The 26,214-nt window shown below is 46.4% G+C and overlaps 6 protein-coding genes across 6 annotated transcripts; 5 read left to right on the top strand and 1 right to left on the bottom strand.

The window, feature by feature from the left end:
• Window positions 1-403: 403 nt before the first annotated feature.
• On the top strand, window positions 404-3,807 carry pecr (peroxisomal trans-2-enoyl-CoA reductase). Its single transcript, XM_052046161.1, has 8 exons — window positions 404-573; window positions 1,258-1,391; window positions 1,482-1,647; window positions 2,001-2,082; window positions 2,426-2,522; window positions 2,604-2,714; window positions 3,111-3,222; window positions 3,312-3,807. Exons 1-8 carry the CDS (start codon window positions 459-461, stop codon window positions 3,392-3,394), a joined length of 900 nt encoding a protein of 299 aa, XP_051902121.1. The 5' UTR covers window positions 404-458; the 3' UTR covers window positions 3,395-3,807.
• Window positions 3,808-3,831: 24 nt separating this feature from the next.
• ndufb3 (NADH:ubiquinone oxidoreductase subunit B3) lies at window positions 3,832-5,138 on the top strand. The gene is made up of 3 exons (XM_052046162.1): window positions 3,832-3,916; window positions 4,663-4,791; window positions 4,893-5,138. The coding sequence occupies exons 2-3, from the start codon at window positions 4,664-4,666 to the stop codon at window positions 5,041-5,043; spliced, it is 279 nt and encodes a 92-aa protein (XP_051902122.1). The 5' UTR covers window positions 3,832-3,916; window position 4,663; the 3' UTR covers window positions 5,044-5,138.
• Window positions 5,139-5,179: 41 nt separating this feature from the next.
• On the bottom strand, window positions 5,180-8,521 carry LOC127587676 (UDP-glucuronosyltransferase 1A1-like). Its single transcript, XM_052046158.1, has 9 exons — window positions 7,910-8,521; window positions 7,151-7,214; window positions 6,765-6,913; window positions 6,511-6,638; window positions 6,303-6,396; window positions 6,097-6,222; window positions 5,911-5,998; window positions 5,592-5,811; window positions 5,180-5,512 (listed from the first exon to the last, which is right to left on the bottom strand). Exons 1-9 carry the CDS (start codon window positions 8,375-8,377, stop codon window positions 5,242-5,244), a joined length of 1,608 nt encoding a protein of 535 aa, XP_051902118.1. The 5' UTR covers window positions 8,378-8,521; the 3' UTR covers window positions 5,180-5,241.
• Window positions 8,522-8,669: 148 nt separating this feature from the next.
• Window positions 8,670-11,413, top strand: si:ch211-227n13.3 (uncharacterized). Its single transcript, XM_052046159.1, has 6 exons — window positions 8,670-9,594; window positions 9,829-9,909; window positions 9,990-10,429; window positions 10,495-10,567; window positions 10,644-10,754; window positions 10,849-11,413. Exons 1-6 carry the CDS (start codon window positions 9,536-9,538, stop codon window positions 11,246-11,248), a joined length of 1,164 nt encoding a protein of 387 aa, XP_051902119.1. The 5' UTR covers window positions 8,670-9,535; the 3' UTR covers window positions 11,249-11,413.
• A 1,195-nt stretch (window positions 11,414-12,608) lies between these two features.
• Window positions 12,609-14,270, top strand: LOC127587679 (C-X-C chemokine receptor type 4-like). Its single transcript, XM_052046160.1, has 4 exons — window positions 12,609-12,763; window positions 12,840-13,048; window positions 13,126-13,409; window positions 13,483-14,270. The coding sequence occupies exons 1-4, from the start codon at window positions 12,749-12,751 to the stop codon at window positions 14,076-14,078; spliced, it is 1,104 nt and encodes a 367-aa protein (XP_051902120.1). The 5' UTR covers window positions 12,609-12,748; the 3' UTR covers window positions 14,079-14,270.
• A 4,210-nt stretch (window positions 14,271-18,480) lies between these two features.
• Window positions 18,481-25,901, top strand: mcm6 (minichromosome maintenance complex component 6). The gene is made up of 18 exons (XM_052087489.1): window positions 18,481-18,695; window positions 19,004-19,150; window positions 19,348-19,458; window positions 19,775-19,862; window positions 19,936-20,097; window positions 20,179-20,344; window positions 20,412-20,557; window positions 20,780-20,930; window positions 21,012-21,153; window positions 22,281-22,422; window positions 22,936-23,043; window positions 23,200-23,355; window positions 23,450-23,578; window positions 23,656-23,820; window positions 23,914-24,037; window positions 24,807-25,001; window positions 25,345-25,484; window positions 25,573-25,901. The coding sequence occupies exons 1-18, from the start codon at window positions 18,598-18,600 to the stop codon at window positions 25,681-25,683; spliced, it is 2,481 nt and encodes an 826-aa protein (XP_051943449.1). The 5' UTR covers window positions 18,481-18,597; the 3' UTR covers window positions 25,684-25,901.
• The last annotated feature ends 313 nt before the right edge of the window (window positions 25,902-26,214 follow it).

The raw sequence follows: 26,214 nt of genomic DNA, 5'->3' as shown, positions 1-26,214 counted from the left end.
TCAAGTGTTGGTATCACATGGGAATCTCGTTCTCTTTTGAGAGACGTGTGGATTAATTTTTTACGTGATAGGTTGACATGTCTTGAATTTGTTCAGGGTCTACATTTTCTTTCTACATCGGGTCACTGAATTAGCATTTATTTTGAGTGGGATTGTAATTTGAGTAATCTGCCAAACAGTCACTTGAATGGGACTTTCTGAAAAAAATATATACATATTTGTGTTAAGATATAGTTGTGACTGGGCTGGTTGGTAGAATTTTGTGAGTGGAATTCTTATAAATACCGCACTTAAAACGGAACCAAAAAAAACACACAAAACAAATGATTCTGCATAAATTCAACATAACTGAGTTGGTACGCCAGTTGCTGGTCATAGGTCAAAGTACAGAATGATTGTCATACTGCTACTCGACAGTAGGTGGCGCGGGTTGACTGCCAGGAAAAAAAGACAAAATCATGGCTGCGCGCAGCAGTGTCTTTCGACCGGGTTTATTCCACCATAAAGTTGCAATAGTGACCGGTGGAGCGACTGGCATCGGAAAGGCAATATCTACTGAGCTAGTGGAATTGGGTGAGTCGTGTGGTTTTGTCTTTTTTTTTCCTTTCCAGTCGTCCCAACTCGTTAAAAGAAACGTTGGCGGACTGACTTAGTCTACGCCAGTTCGACAAACTAGCTCTGCTCAGTAAATACTGGACGCCGTCAGCATGTTTTTAAGGGGCATACATTTAAGCATAGTACAGAATTATTTTGTATTTGCATGCTCAATATGGCCTGGTAGCGTTTACTCGTCGGTAGCTAACAGGATACACAGAATCATTTTAGTGTTTCAAATATCCATATCCATCCGTTCGTTTTTCTGTAGTGCTTGGCCTCATGACTTCTGCGGGTGAGTTGAAGCCTTCCACGCAGAAAAGCAGAGAATTAACCCTAGTTTGAGAACTGCGAGGCAAAATATCCTTATCACGGTTGCACTGTACTTCTTTGTAAATACCGTTCTCTAATGATTAATACATATGGGACCGGACGGGGGTGTCATAGCTCCACCAGATATCTGCGTAGCCCCAGTTTAGCCCCCACAGCATTTCATTTGATATTCAAAAGTATCATAAATGATTTTCTAAAGATCCCTCATAACCCCCATGCCCCACCTCCCATCCTCCCCATGTATCGGTCAAGATCCAGAGAGAGAAAAACTCCTGGAGCCATGCCTGGACATTTGAAGTCATAGGTCATCCCTCCCAAACTTGTCTTCAGGTTGCAGTGTGGTGATTTCCAGCAGAAAAGCAGAGAAATTGGAGGCAGCTGCCCAGGAGATGAGACAAAAAATTCCAGCTTCCAGCCCCGCATGTGTCACTCCTCTACCTTGCAACATCCGTAACGAGGATGAGGTGCACTGCACACTCCTTTTGACCTTGATGACAGCGACCTCATTAAATTGAAATTAGTCATCCACGGTGCTTGTCTTGATTCCACTCCAGGTGAAGGCCCTCGTACGCTCAGTGTTGAAGCAGTATGGTCGCATCGACTTTTTGGTGAACAACGGCGGTGGTCAGTTCAGCAGTCCAGCAGAGCACATGTCTTCGAAAGGATGGAAAGCTGTGATCGACACAAACTTGACTGGCACCTTCCACTGTTGCAAGGAGGGTGAGGAAGCATTTACTCGCATTTCCGCTCCGTGTTTGAAGATAATACATGACTGGGTTGAGGATTGCACCAGAGTTATCATCGCTTGAGGTTTTTCATTGTAGTTTGTTTTTATTTTGTTTTGACTTTTGTATTTTAAATGCAGTTAGTTTTATGACTGACCTTCCTTCTTCTGTAATGACGGATGTACAGAAGTAAGAAATAAAGCTTGTGTGAAATTCATTGACAAAGATAAAAACAAAGGACATTTTTGCTCTTCGTTTAGTTTGTTAGTGGAAATATTTCTTTTTTTAATGTTAATTTTGATCATTTCATTTTTGTTCATTCCAATAACCTTGAGTTGCACTCCACAGTGTACACGACATGGATGAAGCAACATGGAGGTGTGATCGTTAACATTATTGCTGACATGTGGAAAGGCTTTCCGGGCATGGCGTAAGTAGTCATCCCTGAAATGTAGACTGGTCCAAACCTCAAATAGAGTCCTCGACCGTGTTTGGAATCCATCTTCATCCACTACTTAGTCATCTCACCAACCACGCTTTGAATGTGCAGTGAGTCAAGTTCTTACCCGACATCAGGGACGTTCAAATTAAGGTCCATTTTTAATGACCCAAAGCATACACTACAAATAATATTTGATACGCCCCTCCGTCTACTACTACTACTAATGCTAATAATACAGTGTATGGTCCACTAGTCATCTAATCCAAAAATTCTAGATAGTGAGTAGGGAATGAATGGATAATTCCGAACACAGCCGTCGTCTCACCGACAGCCACACAGGCGCAGCCAGAGCAGCAGTGGATAACTTAACAAAGAGCCTGGCCATTGAGTGGGCTGCCTCAGGTGTCCGGGTCAACGCTGTTGCCCCGGTATGCACAACGCTTGTCTCGTTCCATTTCCATCAATGTTTGATATTTTGGTGTTTCAAGCTGGTGTACGTTTGGTTGCAGGGCACAATTTTCTCTAAATCGGCAATGGAGAACTACAAGGAGCTCGGACCAACCCTTTTCAAGAGGTCTGTCCCTTTTAGTCCTGCAAAGAGACTTGGAGTACCAGAAGAGGTGTGAGTTGTGACAATTTAAAGATACCATAACACTCATTTGTTCCCCCACTATCTACGGGAGGGAGGGAGGGAGGGACCAAGCCCTTCAATGAATAGTCAAAATGTCTGCCATCATTCAATATGTTTATAATTTCCTTTATATGGCACAAAATGGCAACAGAGCACTACTTTTGCCTCAATGAAGCTTCCCAAATCACTCCAACCGCGGTTCAGGTAGAAATTTTTCATTGAATATCAAGATAAGGCAGAGACTACGATTATGGAAATTCAGTAATGCGGTCTTGTCAGAACAGCTCGACAAAGTCACCGCTGCTTTCTTGTGCAATATTTGACAAATATCCAAAGCACAATAAACAAAGCATTGTTTTTGTCCATACTTTGTTTGTGTGGTCAGATTTCATCTGCAGTTTGTTTCCTGCTCTCTCCTGCCGCCTCCTACATTTCTGGAGCCACACTGAGGGTTGATGCAGGGCAGAGTCTGTACCACTCCATGTGGGAGATACCCAGTATGTTGAATTTTGTCACAACATGCCTTCTGTACTGTTTGTTCCGCTCCATACAATTTTGTTTTGCTCTGCTGTGTTTCTGTGTCTAGATCATAGTGCGTGGCCCGAAAGTCCAGATGGGGAGAACCTGGATGCACTCAAGGACCTACTCAATCCCCAAAGCAAGCTGTAACTCATTCGTCCCATGATGATACCACAAAAACATGTCATAATCAAATACAATGCCGTCTTATTTAGACAAGACACAGATATGCTATGAAAATACAATTGTGGGGTTTCTTGTAATGCTGGAAACGTTTGAATGTGAATAACTAATTATCTGTGACAATTACTATAATGTGTAACATGTTGTATAAATGTAATTGCTGTTTCTAGGTGATACACTGTGCCTGATATTTTACTATGTCAACAGTATCAAACGTTTTGCTCAGCACGCAAACTACCGGTATGCCTAATTATGTTTTTAAAAAAATGGCAGGTGATAAGTTCCCTAATTATTTTCAATGTGGTTGATTGTGATACGTTGGATTGACACACTACAGTGCATTATTACTTTTCCAAATTTAAATAAAAACGAATAACAAACTTGCTGTTGGCGTTTGTTTTTGTCCTGAACCGCTTGCCATACTTCTGCCGTATTGCAGTCGAAACTGTCGTAATTGCGCAGAAGCAGAGGTCACGACACAGGATCCGGGTACAGTGTTTTTATTATTTTTATAAAACGATGTTTCTGATAAACGATATCGTTGTTCAGCCACATGAAACAGGAATGGTTTGTTGATACATGATTGTTTAGTGCCCCGGAAATATGTTGCAATTATTGCTAAAGATTAGTCACAAGTAACAAGCTATGCTAGGTTCAGCAAAATGTTATTTTAGTGTATTTAAAGCCATGGATTGCGGTGTTATTTATTTACATTATTGAAATCAAACAAGTATCTATGCACAAAATGTTGTGTCATTAACTTAATATCAATTATCATGTGTGTTAGTTGTCACAATACTTATGAAATCACCTCGACGGTAGTGTTGGCTATTGCTTATTGTCACAGGTGCTTTACAGGAGTAAAACTGAGTGCCTTAATTATTTTTTGAGCCTTAAAGAATTACTGCATACAGTTAGTCGTGTTATGATTGTGTACTTTGGCGTTAAAACGTAGCCAGATGGCCAAGTACAACGAACTCGAGGTCAGAGAGATACAATATTCTATATTCATGCATCCTTGTTCGCCTGCATGTTTGACAATTAGATCTGTTCAGGGTGGGAGCAATAATGACTTCAGTGAGGCTTTATAAAATGCAAATACGTGTTTCCCTAACTTTATAACAGCATTCATTTAAAAAAATGCAGAGCAGTTTATTTGGTCGCTGGACTTTGAGGGAAATACAGTATGTTGAGTTTGGGCTTGGAAGTGAAATATGTTCTCATACACTCGTCAGAATGGGAGGTGACCATGGCCACAGCAAGATGTCCATGCCAGACTGGCGACAGTGGAAGACTGAGGGCACTCCACTGGAGTTTACACAGCAAAGGCTGGCGGCCAGGGGCCTCAAGGACCCATGGGCTCGGTGAGCGTTTACATAGAACTTAATGTCTTAATACAGTACTTGAGAAATCGCTAATAGCGCATTGATTGCCAACTCAATTGTGTCTATCTCTCATTGTTTAGTAACGAAGCATGGAGGTACTCTGGCGGCTTTGCGCGTGCTGTCACTCTCTCCGGTGTGCTGCTGAAAGGATTCAAATGGGGCTTTGCTGCCTTTACTGTTGCCCTAGCTGTTGAATATGCCCTGTTCCCACCAAAGAAGGGCTCCCACTAATGCACATTATATTCCTCACTCTTGTCCCCTGTATCACCTCCTTGAATCTATTGTCATTCTGAATTCATTCATTCATTAAATGTCTCTTTGATCAACCACATGGTTTAACCTTTTGCTCCTACACAATTACGTGCGGTTCTTCCCACACCGTTAGGTTTATTTTGTTTCATTCATAAATCCGATATCTCACCTGCCACTCTAGTCTTGTTTTCTCTTTCTGCTCAGTTTCCGACAGCAGAACTTCAAACATTTCACTGTCAAGACTATTAAAACCAGCACAATTGTAGCAAGTAGTGCTATTACGTCCAGACAGAAGTACTGGAACCAGTTGAGGTCATGGACGGCTGCTTTAAGGTGTTTGGCCCCTTTATGCCGCATCACAAACTCAGTCCAGTACACCGAAAGGTCCAGTGGATCAATGGGACGATCCCTGTGTAACGCTGACAGCCTCTTGATGTTCTCTTTGTACCTAAAACAATGACCTTTAGTTGGATTGCAATGTGTTCACACTGAGGAGGCGGGGGGGGGGGGGGTGTCGAAATCCCTACCTAGTGTCATTTATGACCTCATTCAGTCCCTGTAGCAGGTCTTCTGCAGTGATGGATGAAATATCCAACACCACTCCCACTCCTCGACTCGCCATTCTTGCTGCATTGTCAGGCTGGTCCCCGCCAATCGGTACCATCACCATCGGAACGGCATGACAAAGTCCCTCGAAGAGACCGTGTGAGCCAGCGTGAGTGATGAAGGCCCGAGCTCCGGGGTGAGCTAAAAAAGTTGGTTGAGCAATGACATATCGTAGACTCGATCAGAAAACGTGCATTGATAACCATCCTACTATAGCGTTACAGCCAGGAGTTTATTTACCAAGTAAGTCGTTTTGGGGGACCCAGCTCATCATCTTGACATTTTCTGGTGTATTGTCAGGAGCAAGTCCGGAATATCTCCATATTACCTAACAAAGAAAATTGTTTTTTTTTTCCTCAAGCTTGTTTTTTTTGCAATTTGTCATTTATCATGAAGAAATTCATCACCAAAATGACGACGGCCTACCTTCTGTGGAATCTGTCTGAATGCTTCAAGAAAGACTTGGCTTATTTCATCTGGCATTTTCTTCACCGAAGTGCCCAGCGTGAACACAACAAATCCCTGTTTTCCCGACACCCAGGGCTCCAAATCCTTGGACAAAGACACGGTGAGGGCATTTCTTTGACATTTGACAAGCATTACAGGTGCCTGTAAACATACTCGGGCCTTACTTCAGGCAGAGGATTCCTCACGTTGCAGTTGATGCCCCCGACTGGCACCATGTTAGGCATCAATGGGCGTGGAAACTCCATTGTGAAGTCAATCCTGTTCCAACACATTTGTTTAGAGCAGAGACTTGCAGAATGAGGGGTGTGGCCCTTTTATTTTTTATTTTTTCATAATTCTGTTAACGGTTGAATGGAATGACTGGCACATTACCTGTGCAGCCAGATTGCCGAGTCTGAAAGCACCTCAGCCACACCCACGTCCTCTTCCAGGAACTCTTTAGCAATTTGGTCAAAGCGCCAATAGATGACTCGGCAGAGGAGAGGCTCCAGAGCACTCACCTGAAAATCACCGGATGGTAAACAAGCTGGCGCTCCACATTTCACTCGACGTAGTTTCAAAGAAAGAAGACACTCTTAACCAAAACAAATATGACCAGACATGTTGAAAACGGCGTCAGTATTCACCAGAGTGTTGATGACTCTTTGTTTGAAGTCCATTTTATCTGTGAGGCCCGTGAAGAAGCGAGGCACGTAGGAAGGCGGCGAAGGACACCCTGCAGACTGCATGTCCAAAAAACAGGGAATTCCCCTCAGTAAATTAACCGTGGGAATACCTGAAAAGGATCCAGAAAAACGTCATGAGAAAAATCAAAAACAATTTTTTTTTCTGCGGATCCGCCGGGTCCTCCCACAAAGCAAAAACAAGCTAAATTGTTCATAGGTGTGTGAATGATCGTCTTGTTTTTACGTGCACCGTGTTTGGCTTGAGAACGGGCAGTCCGCTCCAGTTGTGACCCGAATTGAGGACAAGCGTTCTAGAAAATGGATGGAACGTATCTCAGTGCATTCACCTAATTTCCGAGCTATCAAAGAGCCAGTGGGCACCATGGGGTCTGTCAGGACAGCGTCAAATCTCTGTGGAATAAGGAGGAGTTGAAGAGTTATCCACATGAAAGTTACGCTATCGACAAAATCCTTGCCACCATCCTCACCGTTGTACTTAACTTGATATGGCTGACAAAAATGCTACTCACAAAAAGTTAGGAATGTTCGGATTTAGGTTGGAATTTTCAACCTAAAATTCACTCTAACCTTTGTGAACTTAATTTGACCCTCTCTAAATTGTTGGAATGCATGTGCCTAACTGTCAATTGTTAATGTACTTTTTTTGCAAAACTTGCTGTTCTCTGACAAAAGGGCAGAACAGCAAAATTCCCAACGGGAATCGTGAATCAATCCATTCACTTGTCCACCTCTGTACCTTTCTGTGACTCTTCCAGTCTCTCTCCTCTAAGCCACTTCGCTTATCATCCCTTCGCGGTGGCGGGCTGCTTTTGACCGAATGTTAGACGCTGTCTTGGCCAGTGATGTCAACAGATGTCAAGTGCAAAATGGCACAGTTTGACATTCCAAAGTTCACCAAAGGTCAGATTACATTCACCTGTATAGTTAATAGTACAGGTTTATCCTGAAATTTCACCCGACAACCCAATACCGCTAACCTTTCATGAGTAGGGTATTAATAAGTACAGTAAAATGAGTTTTGGCAGACACGTCACAAATACAAAATCACAACAACTCAATATGAGGTTGTATTGGAAGGCACTCACCTGCTGAGCCAGATGCGAGATCAGACTGGAATTGAACAGAAGGCTCTCTGCGATGGTGTGAAGCAATTCTGTAATTCTTTTTATCTGCGAGAATTTCTCCTGAATTCTCTCCAGGAAAGGCTGCGAAGCTTTTCCCAGCACGTCTTCGTTTTTGGACATCACAAAGTCAACAAAAGCCTTGTCAAATGGAAGTGGGTAGGTCAGCGTCTCGTAGTGCTCGCCCGGACCGATCAGTATGGTGATCTCTGGCATCACAACGGTAACCCGGTGCCCGCGCCGACCCATTTCCTGAGCGATGGCCTTCATACCCACCCAGTGGCTCCCATCCATCGGTACCACCAGCAGTTTCCCCACGTAAGCCCCGGAGTGACCTGCAGGGATGTTGTCTCTTGCTTCAGATCCTCTGGCCTGATGCACGATATCAGCCATGTTTAGCAGCAAGAGCGTCCACACTACTAACGCCCTCATTGTTGTCTTTCCCTGTCTGGGCAGCGCACGCTGCGCGAAAAAAAAAATGAGGAAGTAAAATTCTCCCCGAGGCGTCTGCTTCCTGTGTTTTGCTTGCTGAATTCCAAGCGTTGTGTGTGTTCAAAGTCCTCCCTGTGAGATGAGTGAGTTGTTTGATAAGGCAGGATCAGTCATTTACTTTCCGAATGGATGGTTCACTATTTCAATCTAAAGTACAAGGCGTCAACATTATGAGGTGCACTCTACTCTACAGAGGTGTGAGGAGAAATCTACAGTAGGTCCAAATGATTAGAATTTAAAAAGATTCATCATGCCGCAAGTTTTTTTTGCGGGATGCTGGACAACCTAGCACACCAAGGAGCATTTGTAAATATGTGAACTAATTACGTTACAATGTGGAAGGATCATCCCTGGATGAAGTAAAGTGGATGAGTTCTCACGCTTATCGCAAAGGCCTAGTCAACCGTGTTTAGCGTGGGGAATGTAGCACCATTGATATCCTCTCATGTAACGCAAAGGAGATTTTACGAATATGAATTCAATTTGCCAAGAAGTTTCCATGCTGGAAGTGAATCATGCATCTATAGTAAAATTACATTTTTAGTAAAGTCAAATTTTCATTTGAAGATTTAAAAATATGTTTTTTCAAGAAGTAAAAATTAACAGCGGAGATATGCAAGTTATATTGCTCAATCCTGCTCTGTTTAGACTGGGACCAGATATAATTTAATTTACTTTGTACATTTTGCAAAAATACACTTGAAGTTTCCCAAACGAATGTGAGAAAATGTGTTCAGGTCCAATGACACCAAATAGTTTTTGGCCATAATTTAGAAAAACAAGTATGTTTGGGAACAAACAACAATGCGCAGCACCCAAAAAAACCCCACCCCACTTAAAGTGAAGCACAAAGGTTGCATCATGATTTAGGGTTGTTTTTCTTCACTCCTGTAATAGAGCGACAATGTGACCGCGAGGGGGCAGTGTGTACCAAAGTTAGCTTGATACGGCGTGAACGAAGAAGAAAGAAGGACGCCGGTTTTGAGTTCTAGTAAGGTTCGAAAGAATTGATATGGTTGTTATGAAAAACAAGAAAGTTTTCGAGCTTATGTGGCATAATGTTAAGAAGCAGGCACGTGGCTCCACATTTCATGTTTGATGTTGACTCCGGCGATGGAAGCGCCAACACAAGCAGGCCGTGAGCCGTCTGAGATTAAGTAAGATGAACGCTACTTCTTCCAGTTCGTAGTTTTGATAGCCCGCGTCTTGGGGGGAAGCTTCTTGCCCTTAGCTAGCTACATTTTAGAATGTTTTAATTAGCGATAGACAAGCGGAGAGGAGAGTTCATGAACATGTGATTTGAATTTGATAATATTCGGTCTTAAATATAAGAATAAGCTTGTTTTCATTTGGCTTTGTTCGAGTGTTTTTGTTTGTCCTCTATTCAACAGAACTCCGGGTAGCACCGAATATGAATCCGATTGCTTTGAATCATCCAACAAATCAAAACAACTGGAGGTTTTCCTTCATAGGTGAGGTCTAACTTGAAACCTTGTGTATCCGTAGTGTGACATCATTGATGGATGAAACTGTTGTATTTATTTGGTTACAGCTCTTTCGTGTACAATCTGAATTGGAGAGTCACCATGAAGACTAGACACTCTTCCAGGTTAAAAACAACAGCAAATAGGAAGCAAGAAAAAAATCCCAACCTAAGTGAAGATGTCATCCAACGCCGGGTTCGGCCAAAGAGGAGGAGGAGAAGGATGGGATTTGATGTCGGCGACATTAATAATGAGAACGAGAGCAAGGATGTCATCAAAAGTCATGTGGAGGAGGAGCCTGAAGAGGGTAGGAGCGTACAAGTGGTTGATCGAGGATTAGATGATTCAGATGATCAGTGTTGCTTCAGCACTCCTCCTCCCCCACTGATGGTCAAGGCTCCCAACAAAAAGAGAAGACCACCGAGTGGCCTCTGCCCCTCCTGTCGAAAACTTTATCAGAGGGCAAAGAGGTTGAAAACTCCCATCAAAGATAAACTTTTGGATAATGGTAAGTGTCGCTGTGCTTGCTTATTGCAAGGGCGTTTCCTATCCTTCTTGTGGTTTGTATTTCAGATCCCACCTCCTTAACGTGCGACCACTGGGTCCTGCTGAAAAAGTGGAAGCCAAGTCGGCTACCTCATTCAGGGTGAGTCAAACCTTTGGCCCGAATGCCGAAGGTGGCGCGCGAGCAGAAATGACGACACTTGATTTTGTTTTGTCAGGAAACTTTCCCGCAGTGTCCTCCTTGTTCACAAACGTTTGAAGGGGAAGAAAAAAGCAAAGGATGATGAGCATCAAAACTTGTGCTCAAGGCTGCATGTTTTCCTTCGGAGGTAACGCTCGAAACCTCCGACTGCCCATTTCCCTAAAAAGCCCGTTGGATTGACTTGTTTTCCGCAAAATCCGCCGAATGTGTTTGCGCGTCAGGAACCTCAGGCGGCCTCCCAAAGTGCTGGCAAAAAAGGAAAGGAATAGCGGCCAAAGGAAGAGGGCAAGAGACGACTCTCAGGATCCTCAAATTGTCAAGCAAAAGCATCTCCGCGGCAACAGCCTCCTGCAGGACGACAGCGGCTACTGTCACGAGAGGAACAGCTCTGACTGGACTCGTGCCGGTCTTGATGTTGACGGATGTTCCGGGGTAGAAAGCAGCAATGAAAACAACTCAAACGTGACCGCCAACATTCCCTGTACGTTCACCTCGGAGACCACAGAGGCGGGGGCCGCCCTCCCACCTAAGCCAAAAGCGCCGAGGAACAAGATGGCATTCCAAGACTTGCTCGCCCAGTTACGTGGCAACAGCAGCATGATTTTCAAAGAGACCCAGTAGACACTTTCGGCTCGGCGCGTTGTTCAAGTTGGCTGAAGGAAGTTTCGCAAATTGTTTAGCCACCGCTAATGAATTACTCGGTTTATTCTCTTAGCAGTGCCGTCAAAAGCGTAGTTGGCGAGATTTCAGAATAAATGTCTTTCTAAGTTAGAATTCTACTCGAAATGGCTGTACTTTTCGCTTTCGTGCCACGAGTAGCTGCGCTCCAATTCCTTCAACAAAGACCGAAGGCTTGACTCTTGTTGATGAGGGACACCCTGAGATGATTTTTCTTCAAATTTGGATTCGAGTCTCCTTTCCGCGCTGACCGCAAATACATTACAAATGGCGTACTGAATGACAAGACGGCGTCAATGCTTGAGCTATAATATAAGAAGAAAAAGCCCCGCCCTGGAGCCCGTCAAAAATCAGTGACGGGTGTCCATCGACGTGTTTTACTCTGTGATGTTGTTTCTGAGATTTTTGAGGCTGATAGTGCCGAACCTGGAGGAAGGCAAGGTTGAGATAAGCTACCGGCACTCCTTAGAAAGTGGAACGCTTTGGATTTTGGGCTTTGCTTTACTGTTTGTTCACGGGATTTGTGCGCTGGAAGAGGATGGACATTCAGGGCTGGGACAGGAAGGACGTCTGCAGACTCGCTCCACGCCGCGCGGTGCAAAAAAAAAAAAAAAAGCTGCCGTGTTTGAAAACAATTGAGAACGGTGACTCTTTCCGTATGGTAGCACGCGGATTGGCCGTGACATTTAAACCATCGAAATCTGCCCTGTGAAAAATTTGATCAATCAAGAAATGTGGAAGGAGGTGCATGTGTCAAATAGCTCTTCATTTCGGAATTTGGGGAGTGTGATATCTTGAATGAGCTTTTTAAGTGCGGAATGGTTTCATTCAAGAAATAGGGAAAGATGAGCAAAATGTTATTTGATGCGGGCTTTCACATTTGGTCATTTCTTTGGGGAAAAATGCCATTCCGGGAATGTAGAAAAACATCGCCAAGATGTCATGGAATCGTTTGAATGGATGGAGAAAAAGCGGAAGGAGGAGGAAGAAAAATAAATTGCGGGATAAACACTCACATTTTTGGGTGTCGAATAACGTGTGAAAGCCGTTCACCACCCCCCCGCCCCCCAGATTATCAGCCCCCATCTCTTGGCAAACTTGGAACATGAGCATCAGTGACGCAGAGAGGGCTCGCTCCACTTCCCCACGCACGCACACACACGCATTGTCTGTACCTCCTCTGCGTTCTTTCCGATTGCCAATAGACCTCGGTGATCACAAAGCCGGGGTGGGTGGGGGGGGGGGGGTCACGGGGGCCAAAACAATTCAAGCGCAGGGCGGCATCCTGCGATAGAAGCGGTATCAGCACCTGACGCCTCGGAAAACAGGAAAAGCGTTTCAGCGCGGATTGGTCGGAACCTTTTGAGGGAGGAGCGCCGGCGGACTTAAATAACCCCCGGCCGCCGGCGTCCCAACCTCACCGGGTGGAGAAACGAGTCCATCATGTCGTACTACGAGGTAGGTCAGCCCCCGTCCGAAGCGTTTGTCGTCCAGCTTCACGCGGCATCTCATCATCCTCCCTGTCGCCCTCCAGCATTTCCTCTTAGATTACGAATACAACGACAGCAGTTCTGGCTCGGGTTCCGGCGACGTCGGGGCGGATCTGGAGGAGCCCTGCCAGGTGGAGCACGTGATGACCTCGGACTTCCAGCAGGTCTTTTTACCCGTGGTCTACGCCCTCATCTTCCTCCTGGGCATCACCGGCAACGCTTTGGTGGTCTTCGTGTTGGGCTGCCAGCGTAGGTGAGTGAGCGGCGCCATTTCGGAAACGTTCTCCTTCAATTAGCGAGTCTTCCCTTTGCCCTTCGCTTGGGTTTCAGGTCCAAATCCAGCCTCACCGACCGCTACCGACTGCACCTGTCGGCCGCCGATCTCCTCTTTGTCCTGGCGCTTCCGTTCTGGGCGGCGGACGCGGCGCTGGCCGACTGGCGCTTCGGCGCGGTCGCCTGCGTCGGCGTGCACGTCATCTACACGGTCAACTTGTACGGCAGCGTGCTCATCTTGGCCTTCATCAGTCTGGACCGCTACCTGGCGGTGGTCCGAGCCACGGACACCAACGCGGGGGGCCTGAGGCAGATGCTGGCGCACCGACTGGTCTACGCGGGTGAGTGTCTCCCCCGCCCCCTTTGGCGTTTTGACGAGGTCTTCTCCCTTTTGTTGACCGGCCTGTCTCGCAGGCGCCTGGTTGCCCGCCGGCTTGCTGGCCGTTCCCGACTTGATCTTTGCCCGAACTCAAGAAGGAGGCGATGGAAGCACCCTGTGCCAGAGGTTTTACCCGGCGGAAAAGGCTCCTCTCTGGGTGGCGGTCTTTCACCTGCAGCTGGTCCTGGTGGGCCTGCTGATCCCGGGCCTGGTGCTCCTAGTGTGCTACTGCGTCATCGTCACCAGGCTGACCCGGGGACCCCTCGGGGGCCAAAGGCAGAAGCGGCGAGCGGTGCGGACCACCGTCGCCCTGGTGCTCTGCTTCTTCGTGTGCTGGCTTCCCTACGGCGCCGGCATCTCCGCGGACGCCTTGCTGCGTTTGGAGGTTCTGCCCCGCGGCTGCCGCCTGGAGGCCGTTTTGGGGGTGTGGCTGGCGGTGGCCGAGCCCTTGGCGTTCGCGCACTGCTGCTTGAACCCGCTGCTGTACGCTTTCCTGGGGGCGGGGTTCAAAAATTCCGCCCGCAGAGCCTTGACCTTGAGCCGGGTCTCCAGTTTGAAGGTTTTACCCCGACGGCGCAACGGGGCCTCCACAACCACGGAGTCCGAGTCGTCCAGTTTGCATTCTAGCTAGGGCTAACTTATCCTGTGTGTGTGTGTGTGTGGGCGTGTGTGTGTGTGTAACAGAAATAATCGGAGAATTTAATGATCAGTCTGCTGGCAGTCTTCTCTCAATTCTCATGTAAATATTTTTTTCACGGATTTCTTGTGGGTGCTGCTGTGTTTTCCCTGTGCTGGAACGGTGGATAATAAACATGGAGAAAAACTCTTGCGTCACTGTCTTCTTCCTGAGCTCATTCCAACGCAATTGCCACTCGAAGTCGGAAAGTTGACAGCACCGAAGCGCGATGAGCGGCCCGCTTCAAAACTGGAAAGGTCATCATTTGCGTGCCGACGTGTTAAATGCGTTTTGTGCCCACCGTGCAGAAAATGACACCGCGGTTGGTTCTTCATTCTCACTCGCTCGGGCATTTGAGTTTTTGAAAAATTGATTTTCACGTCACGTCTCAGGAGTAAGAAATCGCTTTTTGAACACAGAAAAGATTCGGCTCACGATTTTCTCAAGCGAGCGACGCGGGAATCTGACGATTCTTGTAACACAGCACGGAAGCCCACTAGTTGGCGTCTAACTAGAAGTTTCCTTCCAAAGCACACATTTTTGTATGTTTGATCTACTCCCGAAACAAAATCTTGTTTGACACGACAAGGCCCTTGATTTCTTCCACTTCCGGACAACGGAGATGCCCTGTGCACGTGCACTTAGCTATAATGTCTTCAGTTTCCAAACCGCCGCTCATCACAGTTTATCGCCGGCCGCCTCCTCCCGTCTTTGCAAAAACGAGTTTGGCTCCCTTAAGCCCGCCAAGGTTCACGCAGCGGCCGACCCTGATTTCCAAGGCTCCTCTTGGATCACTTCCATCCTAAGGACTTCTTCAGAGAACTAAAAGCCGCTAACGATTCTGCGACATTTTTCCTTTCAATTGAACTGAAGCGCTTCGTACTTACAATATGCTTTGGAGTCATGTGAATCGGCTTATGCTTCGCTGCTTCTTAGGGCGGCAGAAAAAAAAATAATAATGTTGCAATCATTTCGCAGTACAGTGTGACTTCAAGATCAACCAGCTGAAACCAAACATCGCTCGGTCGCCACTGATCCAAAGCGTGGATACAATCAAATGGCTGTGGGAAGTGACGTGTGAAAACAGGTGAATCAGCCAGGCGGTGTGTGTGTGTGTGTGGACATGTTTGTGTGTGAGTGCGATGATGGTTTTGTTGCGTGTGAGCAAAAGGTGCAACGCGGGGTCGGGAGGTGAAGACGCAAATATGTTCTCGTAAGCAGGTTGTGGGCCATCGAATGAAAAGAAAAAAAAGCACTCAATCGAGAAATTACGTCACGCTCATAAAAAAAAAAGCCGTTGTCTGAATGAAAAGTTTTGTGGCGGTGATCTGATGATTTTTTTTTAATGTTTGTGTTTTGAGGATGTCAAGCGGTGACGTCATCAAGGTCAAGCGTTAGCGTCCTTTTTTTTCAGCATTTCACACGAACGGTAGTTGACGTCTTTTCACAAATGGATGATGGCCGAGCAACGTGTTGAGCTACGCGTGCATGATACGGAAGCCATTTCGTAGGTATTGATTTTCGTCTTTTGTATTTGGAAATCGAACGGTGCTTTTCAAAGCAACCGTTGACTTTTGTTTCGTCGTTCGATCTGATTTTCAGTGGCAAGACGGAACTCGTCGGGAGCTTCGTCGTGAGCTTCTACTTTTGCACGTTGCTCCGCAAGTCAACGCTTTTGAACCCGCAACTCTGTCGCTGGTAAATATGTGGATTCATCTGCTATCCTACTTGGTGCTCATGGGAATATTTTAGCACACACACACACAACCGGAGTGTTCCCCGCATCACCACTTCCACCCGGAAGCGAGCGAAACAGAAGCTGGAAGTTTACTGTGCCCGGTTTCCTGGATCAAAGAAAAAGATGAAGATGAAGAGGAGAGTTTGGAGACGGTTGATGAAGTTTGGGTGAAGGTTGCACCCCCCCCCCCCAAAAAGAGTTTTGTGTCCAAATGTCGCGTGTCAACGTGGGGCACCACGTAAAATTCCACCTTCAACCCGCAGGCCTTTCTTTCTCACATCCCAGCACCCCCCCCCCCCCCCACCTCACCCCCCATTCTATTCATAGGTCCTTCAAAACAGGAAAGACTTCCTGCAACTCATTTTAGGAAAAACAAGCAGCTCAATCAGGCAAACCAAGCAGCACTGCGCTTGACAACGCCAATAAAATAAAGGAGACAGAAAAGGATGCTGAAATCGCACAAACCGCCTGCAAACGTGGAAGCGGCACAAATCCAGATGATGCTTCCTTGATCAACCAACCAATCATCATAGAATTCTCTCCGCTTCCTCTTGCTGCGGACGATGAGAATTTAAATGAAATGTTTAGCGCAAAGAAATGTTTGCTTCATGACGAGGCACAAGCGTGTTAGACATTATTTCAATTCAACCACAATGCTAATGTTGAGGGGGTTGGGGAACTAAAGCAATAAACTAAAGACCAAAGTACTTTATTGGACCGGAGATGAGATGAGTTTTGTTTTCATATTTGTGATGTTTATATATTTATTGGATTGCAGCTGTAACACACACACACACACACACACACACACACACACACACACACACACACACACACGCTTTTTCTTAAAGGACAAGTTCTTCACAAGCGGTGACTACCAAATGATCACATCTTTGCTTTGCACAACCGTTTTTATCATGTGGGAAATGCATGACCCCCCCCCCCCCTCAGAACAGGCCATCGGCAGTTATCCTGTTTATCGTTGTTTCTTCCGCTCAGGAACTTTAGTCACAGGAGTTTGTGTTTTGTATTTTGACATGGACAGATGTCTAAGCAACAACATCATTTTATTAATCCCGCACTCTTCGGATTTTCATTTCACGACATGTACTATTGTGATGTTATCGCGGTTCACAGCACAAAGGCACCATTTTGCTTGCAGGAATTCTTTTACAGGCTCGAAATTGGTTGCTTTGCTGTTTGCATCCAAGCAGGACGAGGTTTTTCACTTGTGGTTTCACTACCGAGAGCGTCGGAACAATTGCACTGCTCTCGGGATTAAATGTTTGAATGTTCTTAATGCTGACTTTCAGGATGCTCTTAAGGGGCATGTAAGCGCGCACGGGTGTGCAGGAGGGGGGGGGGCATTTGCTTGCTTGCCTGTTTTGTCTCAAAGTGTTTGCCGACAGGTGGTCAGGTTCTCTCATACTCAGACGCGGTTTGTCTTGAGCTTCCTGTGACTGAACAATCGTGGGAAAAGCAGAGGTCAAGACAGGAGGAGAAATAAAGTCGTCCAAATGTCGTGCAACAACTTCCTGCTTTGTTCCTTGTGGATTAATACAATGTGACAGGTGAAACCGATTGCCTCCTGACAGTGTTCATAATGAGCGCCTTGTGCAGATGGAAAGCCGGCAAGGATATGGGAACGGCGCGAGAAGGGAATGAAATAATAAAGTGTTTCATCTCGCAGATGGTGCTGAGATTGAACCCTGCCTCGGTCCGATTTCATATGCAGGGGCCTTGTGTTCCTGTGCGCATTGTGGAGTTTTGCTGTGTAAACAAGTAGTCAGCTGAAAGCAGTTGTGTAGGACGTATCAACTTTGTTGGGGATATTTGAGGACAATTGATGTGGACGCGGAAGGGATTCAAGCAATGATGATAATAATAATGATGATACATTTAATCTTGCTGTGAAAAAGTATTTGCCCGCTTCTCAAAGTTTTATTTTCTTGCATACTTTCCTCACTTTATTACTTAAGATCATCAAACAAATGCAAATATTAGACAACGTGAAGTAAACCCCCAACCTTTGCAAATATAAAGGTTTGTTTTTAATAGTGATTTTATTTCTTAAGTGAAAAAAAAAATAACCTCTTTGAAGCTAACTGGGCCTATGTGAAGAGGAAATAAGTCCGTTGGGAGAATTTAATACAATTTCATGTCTAAAATTTCAGAATTTAGGTTGTAATTATATATATTATATATTTTTTTTTTAATTCAGCAGCCTGACAGCAGTCGCCGCTCGTTCCTACCAACTGCTGTCAGGCTGCTGGAAAAAAAAATGAAATGATGTGAAAAACAAAATTGGGAGTTTCACTGCCCTCTCGTGGACACATGTGAAACTCAATTTCTGACAATCTAATTAATAGTTTAAACTGTATTTGCCAGAAAACAACAGCGATGAAACGAGAATGTTCCATGCACTTCTCAAGTGGATACAATGTAGAAAATAGCACACAATCAAAAGTATTTGGCCGAAATGATCTTTCCCTAAACGTCATTGGACTCGATAGGACACGTGACTTCCTGCGTTTTTGAGAGCGTAATTCTTGATTGGTTAAAAACGCTGCCGTATTTACATACCAGTTCTGACTGGGCGAAAGTGGCGCGCCAAACGTCACGTGATGTAACTTTTCGCGCGAAACTCTGCCCTCCTTGGTGGACGTCGTTGTTCGGTGCTGTGGGTGCATTGTTTCGTATTTCGAGTTTAATACACTCGTTTTGAATCACATCAGCATGGATGTTGCCACAGCGGCCGCAGAGAATGTCGGGGAGATGGTGAAAGACGAGTTGGCGGACAAGTGTCAGAAGTTGTTCCAGGCTTTTTTGGAGGAGTAAGTCAAGCAAAACGCTCGATGCATAGTTGTTCGCGAAAGGGTATGCTCGTACGCTTCTATTATGCATTCAAACAGGTAGCAAAAGTACTCGGGCTCTGAAGTGTAAGACAAAACTGGTAAAAGTATTGTGTTCTATTCACTTGTTACTTAAGTGAAAGTTTTTTTTTTTAATGGAGTGGAAGTTACTGGAAAAAGTAACGAGCCATTTGACAGAAGAGTAGAAGGCATGTTTTCAAATATTTGGACTTCACTACTTCTAACCACTGCAATAAATAATAATAATAATAATAATGACACGTGTTCAGGTTCCAGACTGCGGATGGAGAAGTGAAGTATGTCCGTGAGGCAGAGGAGCTGATCCGACCTGAGAGGAACACGCTGCTAGTTAGCTTCATTGATCTCGAAGTCTTCAACCAGGAGCTGGCAACCACCATCCAAGAGGAATATTACAGGTGCAAAGCCTTTGAATTTGCATTGTTCACGTTGAAGTTGTGTCTGCTCAGTCCGCTATCGAACTGAAGGCCCAGGGGAGAGATCAGTCTTGTCACAAGAGCGCGCACTGCTAGGGATGTTTTGAAAATGAAGACTTGTTGTAAAGTAGGAATTGTATGCATGTGTGTCAGTGATTCTGACTGCTTCCTGTTTTCAGAGTGTACCCCTTCCTCTGTCGGGCCGTCCGCAACTTTGCGAGGGATCACGGCAATGTTCCTCTCACAAAAGAGTTCTACGTGGCACTTGAAGATCTGCCAACTAGACACAAGTGAGATTCGTTTACACCACTCGCACAAAATTAGCGATACTAAACTCTCAGATGAGTTTTCAGGATGAGTCCAAGATGCACCAGAACCTTTACAACGGAGTCAATACAGATTTCAACTGTTGATGAATAGACGGATGCATGTCCCGGTTTACTTCCAATTTGTATTCAACCAGCATTGTTTTGTTTAACTCATTTACTGCCATTGACGGCTATAGAAGTCAAAAGGTCCTTTTGTTTTACCATGGCCCGGCGGTGATTTTGTTTAAACCGTTGCGTGATTGCAAGATTCACTGATCAATGTTGCCGTGTACTTCAGAATTCGTGAGCTGTCATCCATGCGCATCGGCACCCTGGTGAGGATCAGTGGTCAGGTTGTGAGGACGCACCCCGTCCACCCTGAACTGGTGAGTCATCCGCTCGCACGGTTCGCTGGTGACCGGCGCCGTTTTTGGTCCTGACCATCTCTGTGGTTTTCAGGTCAGCGGCACCTTCCTGTGCATGGACTGTCAGGCGGTGATCAAAGACGTCCCTCAGCAGTTCAAGTACTCGCCACCCACCATCTGCCGAAACCCGGCCTGCAGCAACCGCTCGCGCTTCCACCTCGACACGCACAAGTCCAAGTTCATCGACTTCCAGAAGGTAACTTGGAGTTCACGGGCGCGTGTGTGTGAAAGATCACAAGGTCGTTTGATGATGCGGTTTGTCTTTGGCTACGTTCAGGTGCGTATCCAGGAGACGCAGGCCGAGCTGCCCCGCGGTTCAATCCCGCGCTCGCTGGAGATCGTCCTGAGAGCCGAGGCGGTGGAGACCGCTCAGGCCGGCGACCGATGCGACTTCATTGGCACGCTTATTGTGGTGCCGGACGTTTCACAGCTCAGCACTCCTGGTATGGTTTCAAATCTTACTTTTGGACTTTTTTTTTTTTTAATCAATTGTGTGGATTCCCTTCCCAGGTTTGCGAGCTGAGACCAGTACCAGGGTAGGTGGACCTCAGCGCTCCGAGTTGGAGGGTCTGAGGGGATTGAAAGCTCTGGGAGTTCGAGAGCTGTCCTACAGATTGGCCTTCCTGGCCTGTAATGTCACGCCCACCAACCCTCGGGTAAGAGTAAAAAAAAAAAAAAAACGCAACAAGAGACCCAAATTCTTGGGTCAGCAAGCTTGATAACGATCCTGACCGCTTTACGGTCTCACTTGACTGAAGTCAAAGAGTTTTTGTGAAACTCGAACATGACGACGTTTGAGTTCCGATTTGCGCGACCGTGAGCGGCGTTGAGGTTTTTGAGCCGTTGCCGGATTCTAAAGGTGACGTTTCTATTTGTAGTTTGGCGGCAAGGAGGTGCGGGAGGAGGAGCAAACGGCCGAGAGCATCAAGAGCCAGATGACCGAGCGAGAGTGGGAGAAGGTGTTTGAGATGAGTCAAGACAAGAACCTGTACCATAACCTGTGCACCAGCCTTTTCCCCACCATCCATGGTCGGCGCCGCCAAACGAACCCGACAACAAACGCGCTCGCTAAAAGATGCGTCGTTTTGAACGCGGCTGCAATTTACGCAGGCAATGACGAGGTGAAGCGCGGCATCCTTCTCATGCTGTTCGGAGGCGTCCCCAAGACGACCATGGAGGGAACCTCGCTGAGAGGAGACGTCAACGTCTGTATCGTGGGAGACCCCAGTACTGCCAAGAGCCAGTTCCTCAAGTAGGTGCACAATCAGGTCCAGTGCAAATAGTCGCTAATATTCTCAAATACTCTTCCTCGGTGTATCTCATAAGAATCGTTTCTTATGAATCTCATATTCATTATATGAGATGAATCTCTATTCATCTCATATAAACAAGACGAGCAACAGATGCTTAATCACTCCTCTCCACGCCCCCTGTCCAAGCCCCGCCTCTTAAAGCCACATTGACTATTTTCTGTACCTTTTTAACTCATTCAGTACCAGACAATTCTAGACCAAGTCTGAAAAGACATTTAAAAACGTCTTTGGGAGTGAATGGGTTTAGCTTGTGACCTGCGTCGGTTTCTCAGTTGGCATGATTCATTCATTCATTCATCTTCTTAACCGCTTGATCCTCATTAGGGTCGCGGGGGGTGCTGGAGCCTATCCCAGCTGTCTCCGGGCAGTAGGCGGGGGTATCCCCCGAATCGGTTGCCAGCCAATCGCAGGGCACACAGAGACGAACAACCATTTGCACTCACACTCACACCTAGGGACAATTTAGAGCGTCCAATCAGCCTGCCATGCATGTTTTTGGAATGTGGGAGGAAACCGGAGCACCCGGAGAAAACCCACGCAGGCCCGGGGAGAACACGCAAACTCCACACAGGGAGGCCTGGAATCGAACCCGGTACCTCTGCACTGTGAGGCCGACGTGCTAACCACTGGACTACCGGGCCGCCCCAGTTGGCATGAAACGATCTTTATTCCAGCTTTCAAAAGTCTCGCTATTTTAATATGCATTATATAGTCTCAAATCTCAAAAATAGATGAACAATCTTCAAAAAAATAATTTTCCACCGTACTTGTGATGACCAAATGATGTCTTTTTTTATTTTAATTTTTAGCTGGGACTCATAAGAACAGCTGCACCTCATTATGCAACTTTGGACGACATGGCACATTGGGAGCATTGTGAAATTGATCTTAAATTTTATTTCAAGTGGCATTAAAAAGTCTTGAATTGAATTGAACCCTGGTTCAAATACCTTTACGTTGTGTGTTTAAAAAAAAAACAAACCAAAAAGTGTCTTCCAATAACTTTAAATGGCTTCCCTTGTAGACAGACGTTGCCCTGAGCGCTTGTATGCGCTTGTGTTTGTAGGCATGTGGAGGAGTTCAGCCCCCGAGCCGTGTACACCAGCGGCAAGGCGAGCACCGCTGCGGGTCTAACAGCCGCCGTCGTCCGAGATGAAGAATCTCACGAGTTTGTCATTGAGGCCGGAGCTTTGATGCTGGCTGACAACGTGAGTTTCTCTCTTTTCGTCTTTTTTAAATCAAGCAGAGCCCCCGCGGCGCGATTTCTTGTCTCCGACATCAAGACGCTGGATTTAGTACGCTCGTCTGCTGCTAGGAACGTACATTTGAATTGACACTTCAGTCAAAAGCGCGCCATTTGGATTTCTTCATTGCGTTTGACGTTTTTGTCAAGTTGTTGGAAGATGAGACAAATGAATACCGTATTTTAACGACTATAAGACGCCCTTAAAAGTCTTGTATTTTCTCCAAAATGCACGGGGGGGGGGGGCTCCTGCGTCCCCTAATACAATGCGTCTCGAGTGTGTGTGTGTGAAAGGCAGAGATAGAAGCCGTAACTGACACGGCGCCTTTTTATAAGGTGCAGTTGTGAAAATACGGTCAACTGTATACGGGACTCTGTCCTTGAAATTTATAGCAAGGTGATCTACAGTGGGATCGATTGTAACCCAAGTAGACTTCCTGAATGGAATTATCTTAAATACGTGCTGACCTGTTTTAAGGGCGTGTGCTGCATTGATGAGTTTGACAAGATGGACCTGAAAGACCAAGTGGCCATTCACGAGGCGATGGAGCAACAGACCATCAGCATCACCAAGGCCGGAGTCAAGGTGAGAGCGGCCGTTTAAGCCAACGCCAAGCGGGATTTGATGAACACACGTTGACAAATGTAATTCAGGTTAGGGATACGAACCCAGGATCTCGAATTCTTTTTTTTTTTTTTTTTCTACATTACAACATAACCTGAAATCCGATTTCGTCTCCAGGCCACCCTGAACGCTCGCACATCCATCCTCGCTGCCGCCAACCCCGTCAACGGACGCTACGACCGCAGCAAGAGTCTGAAACAGAACGTCAACCTGACCGCCCCCATCATGAGCCGCTTCGACCTCTTCTTCATTCTGGTGGATGACTGCAATGAGGTCGGTTGCTGCCTTCCTGGTCCCGGGGTGACCGTCTGACCTCGGTCAGGTGGCGCGCCGGTTCAACCGAGGACCGCTCTGCGTTGCGTTGCAGGTGACGGATTACGCCATCGCCAGGCGCATCGTCGATCTCCACTCGCGAGTGGAGGAATCGGTGGACCGGCTGTACTCGTTGGATGAAATCCGGAGATACCTGCTGTTTGCCAGGCAGTTTAAACCCAAAGTGCGTCGGCCGAATCGTAGCGTCTGTCGAGCCGGCCATTTCTTCGGAGTAAAACGAGGCGCTCTGCCTTTCCGCAGATTTCCAGCGAATCCGAGGAGTTCATCGTCGAGCAGTACAAGCGGCTGCGGCAGCGCGACGGCTCGGGCGGCGTGACCAAGTCGGCCTGGAGGATTACCGTGCGCCAGTTGGAGAGCATGATCCGCCTTTCGGAGGGCATGGCCAGGATGCACTGTTGCGATGAGGTCGGTCCGAGGAGAAAAAGCCTCTCGTAAAAAGGACAAAGCGGAGACGCACTTGAGCTCGAAAGTATAACGTCGTCCCTTTCATAAATCCAGGTACAGCCCAAACACGTGAAGGAAGCGTTCCGTCTTTTGAATAAGTCCATCATCAGAGTGGAAACGCCTGACATAAACCTGGAGCAAGATGACGAACAGGAAGAGGAGGAGCACCCAGAGGAAGGTATGGATGGCTTTCATGGAGGATTCCATTGCGCTCGCTTCATATTGAAGACCAAGTCTAAGTGTTCCGGGGCTATATATCAATTGCGCTTCTGCTATGGCGCCGATTTTCAAAATATTCTTTTTCGAAATTGTTTTCAGTGTGCCTGTGATATTAGGAAAACGTGTGCCATCAAGCTCAAACACGAGCTGTTTCCAAATGTCTTTCATTATAAAGACATTTGTACATACGGCAAGTTCTTGTATCGGATGTCATTGGAGTGACCTTGACCACGGAATCCATTCTTAGTTTGCACTCGATTCCTGCCGTCTCGGCTTTTAGTCTAAAGCAGGGGTGTCCAGACTTTTTGCCAAGGGGGCCATTTTATGTGGTAAAATGTCGGGGGCCGACCTTGGCTGACATTCTTTACATTGAACAACAATATTGTTCAACAAATCGGAGTGGTGTCTTGTTAACTCGTGAGTGATGCCCTCTAGTGTCTAAATGCTATTACTCATTTAGTGAATGCTATTACTCATTTAGCCACTAGAGGGAAGCAGTACTCTGAAACATCACTCACCAGTCTACGAGACCTCAGTCAATGCAACACGTGTTCCATTGCACCCAACCTGCGGGCCAGACGGCACTGATTTTATGACAGGGGCCGAGGACCGGATGAAATTCGACCGCGGGCCGGACTTTGGACATGCCTGGTCTAAAGTCAGCAGAATAGATTTCCCCGCTGTGTCCTTTATAAGAGATGCTCTCATTTTCACCCCTTCAAATGCAGGAAACATCCCGAACGGAGTGAACGGCGAGGTCAACGGAATAAACGGGCACGTCAATGGCATCAACGGGCTCGTCGACGGTGTGAACGGCCACGCTGAAGCTGGCAGTCAGCCCAAACCGTCCCTGCGTCTGTCATTCGCCGAGTACCAGCGCATCTCCAACTTGCTCGTCCTGCATCTGCGCAGATCAGAAGAAGGTATTTTGCCCTTTACCCCAAAGGCGCTTTTGCACCACACTTGCACCTGCTCAGCCTACCCGAATCACCTGAGCCGAATGCATTTCATGTAGAGAAGTGAAAAAAACGCCCTTGCCGTACTTCATCTCAACTGTTCTAAATGCAGACTTTCATTTCCAAAGTTAACTCACTCAGTACCAGCCAATTCTGGACCAAGTCTGAAAAGACGTTTAAAGACGTCATTGGGAGTGAATGAGTTAAATGCATCGTAGCCGCAAAGGGGATTTGAAACGGGTGAGAGCTCCTCCCATGTTTTATGAACTGCTACAGCAACGAATGTTGTTTTGCACGATCTTCCCCGCAGCCGAGGAAGAGGAGGAACTGAAGAAAAACGCAGTGATCAATTGGTATTTGAAGGAGATCGAGTCCGAGATCGACTCGGAGGAGGAGCTCATCAACAAGAAGGGACTGATCGAGAAGGTCATCCACAGGCTGGTGCATTTTGTGAGTCGACCCGCCGCACGAGGAATTGATGATTTGGGTTGCAGGGTCTGGCTCCATCTCTTCATCCAGCGTGTTTTGATTTCCGCAGGATCACATCCTCATCGAGCTGTCTCAGTCCGGCCTGAAGGGCTCCGAGCCGGCAAGCACAGAAGAAGAGGCGGTTCTGGTCGTCAATCCCAACTACACCCTTGAAGACTGAACTCCTATTTGCCCTCCTGCAGTTTCGTTTCCGTTATACAACCGCAAGCTCTGACAGAAAATTTTTGTTTGTTACCCTGGTGTTGAACATCTGCTTATATGTCAGACTATGGAACGGTAGCATTGACCGTGGCAACTCTTGTACAAAGATTTGATTGTGCTGTTCATCAAAAAAATTGAGGTTTACTTGTCACATTTGATGTAAATATGCTGTGCATCTGAGACAACTGTACTGAATTATGTAGGTTTTCGCCAATAAAATTGTTTCATGTGCTAGCGAAAAAAAACGTCCATGTATAGTTAGGCGTTTTTAGCCGAAAAAAAACGACCATGTATAGTAAGGGGTTTTTCAACAAAAAAAACGACCATGTATAGTAAGGCATTTTTAGCCGAAAAAAACGACCATGTACCGACCAAGGCGTTTTTCGATAAAAAAAACGACCATGTATTGTAAGCCGTTTTTCAACGAAAAAAAAAACGACCATGTATAGTAAGGCATTTTTTGACAAAAAAAACCCCTGACCATGTATAG

Source organism: Hippocampus zosterae, chromosome 15 (genome assembly GCF_025434085.1).
Source record: "Hippocampus zosterae strain Florida chromosome 15, ASM2543408v3, whole genome shotgun sequence".
In the NCBI taxonomy this organism is placed as follows: Eukaryota; Metazoa; Chordata; class Actinopteri; order Syngnathiformes; family Syngnathidae; genus Hippocampus; species Hippocampus zosterae.
Note: the sequence above shows the minus strand (reverse complement) of the source record. Positions and strands in the feature narration are given on the sequence as shown.

Coding starts and splice junctions, on each gene's coding strand:
- pecr (XM_052046161.1), top strand. CDS start 459: ATGGCTGCGCGCAGCAGTGTCTTTCGACCGGGTTTATTCCACCATAAA. Junction 574..1,257: donor TACTGAGCTAGTGGAATTGG/GTGAGTCGTGTG, acceptor ACTTGTCTTCAG/GTTGCAGTGTGGTGATTTCC. Junction 2,523..2,603: donor GGGTCAACGCTGTTGCCCCG/GTATGCACAACG, acceptor GTTTGGTTGCAG/GGCACAATTTTCTCTAAATC.
- ndufb3 (XM_052046162.1), top strand. CDS start 4,664: ATGGGAGGTGACCATGGCCACAGCAAGATGTCCATGCCAGACTGGCGA. Junction 4,792..4,892: donor CTCAAGGACCCATGGGCTCG/GTGAGCGTTTAC, acceptor CTCATTGTTTAG/TAACGAAGCATGGAGGTACT.
- LOC127587676 (XM_052046158.1), bottom strand. CDS start 8,377: ATGAGGGCGTTAGTAGTGTGGACGCTCTTGCTGCTAAACATGGCTGAT. Junction 6,914..7,150: donor TTTGATAGCTCGGAAATTAG/GTGAATGCACTG, acceptor GATCCTTTTCAG/GTATTCCCACGGTTAATTTA. Junction 6,639..6,764: donor AAAGAGTCATCAACACTCTG/GTGAATACTGAC, acceptor GGTGATTTTCAG/GTGAGTGCTCTGGAGCCTCT.
- si:ch211-227n13.3 (XM_052046159.1), top strand. CDS start 9,536: ATGTTGACTCCGGCGATGGAAGCGCCAACACAAGCAGGCCGTGAGCCG. Junction 9,595..9,828: donor CGTGAGCCGTCTGAGATTAA/GTAAGATGAACG, acceptor TCTATTCAACAG/AACTCCGGGTAGCACCGAAT. Junction 9,910..9,989: donor CTGGAGGTTTTCCTTCATAG/GTGAGGTCTAAC, acceptor ATTTGGTTACAG/CTCTTTCGTGTACAATCTGA.
- LOC127587679 (XM_052046160.1), top strand. Junction 13,049..13,125: donor GTGTTGGGCTGCCAGCGTAG/GTGAGTGAGCGG, acceptor CTTGGGTTTCAG/GTCCAAATCCAGCCTCACCG. Junction 13,410..13,482: donor GCACCGACTGGTCTACGCGG/GTGAGTGTCTCC, acceptor CCTGTCTCGCAG/GCGCCTGGTTGCCCGCCGGC.
- mcm6 (XM_052087489.1), top strand. CDS start 18,598: ATGGATGTTGCCACAGCGGCCGCAGAGAATGTCGGGGAGATGGTGAAA. Junction 23,356..23,449: donor TGGTGGATGACTGCAATGAG/GTCGGTTGCTGC, acceptor GTTGCGTTGCAG/GTGACGGATTACGCCATCGC. Junction 25,485..25,572: donor TCCACAGGCTGGTGCATTTT/GTGAGTCGACCC, acceptor TGATTTCCGCAG/GATCACATCCTCATCGAGCT.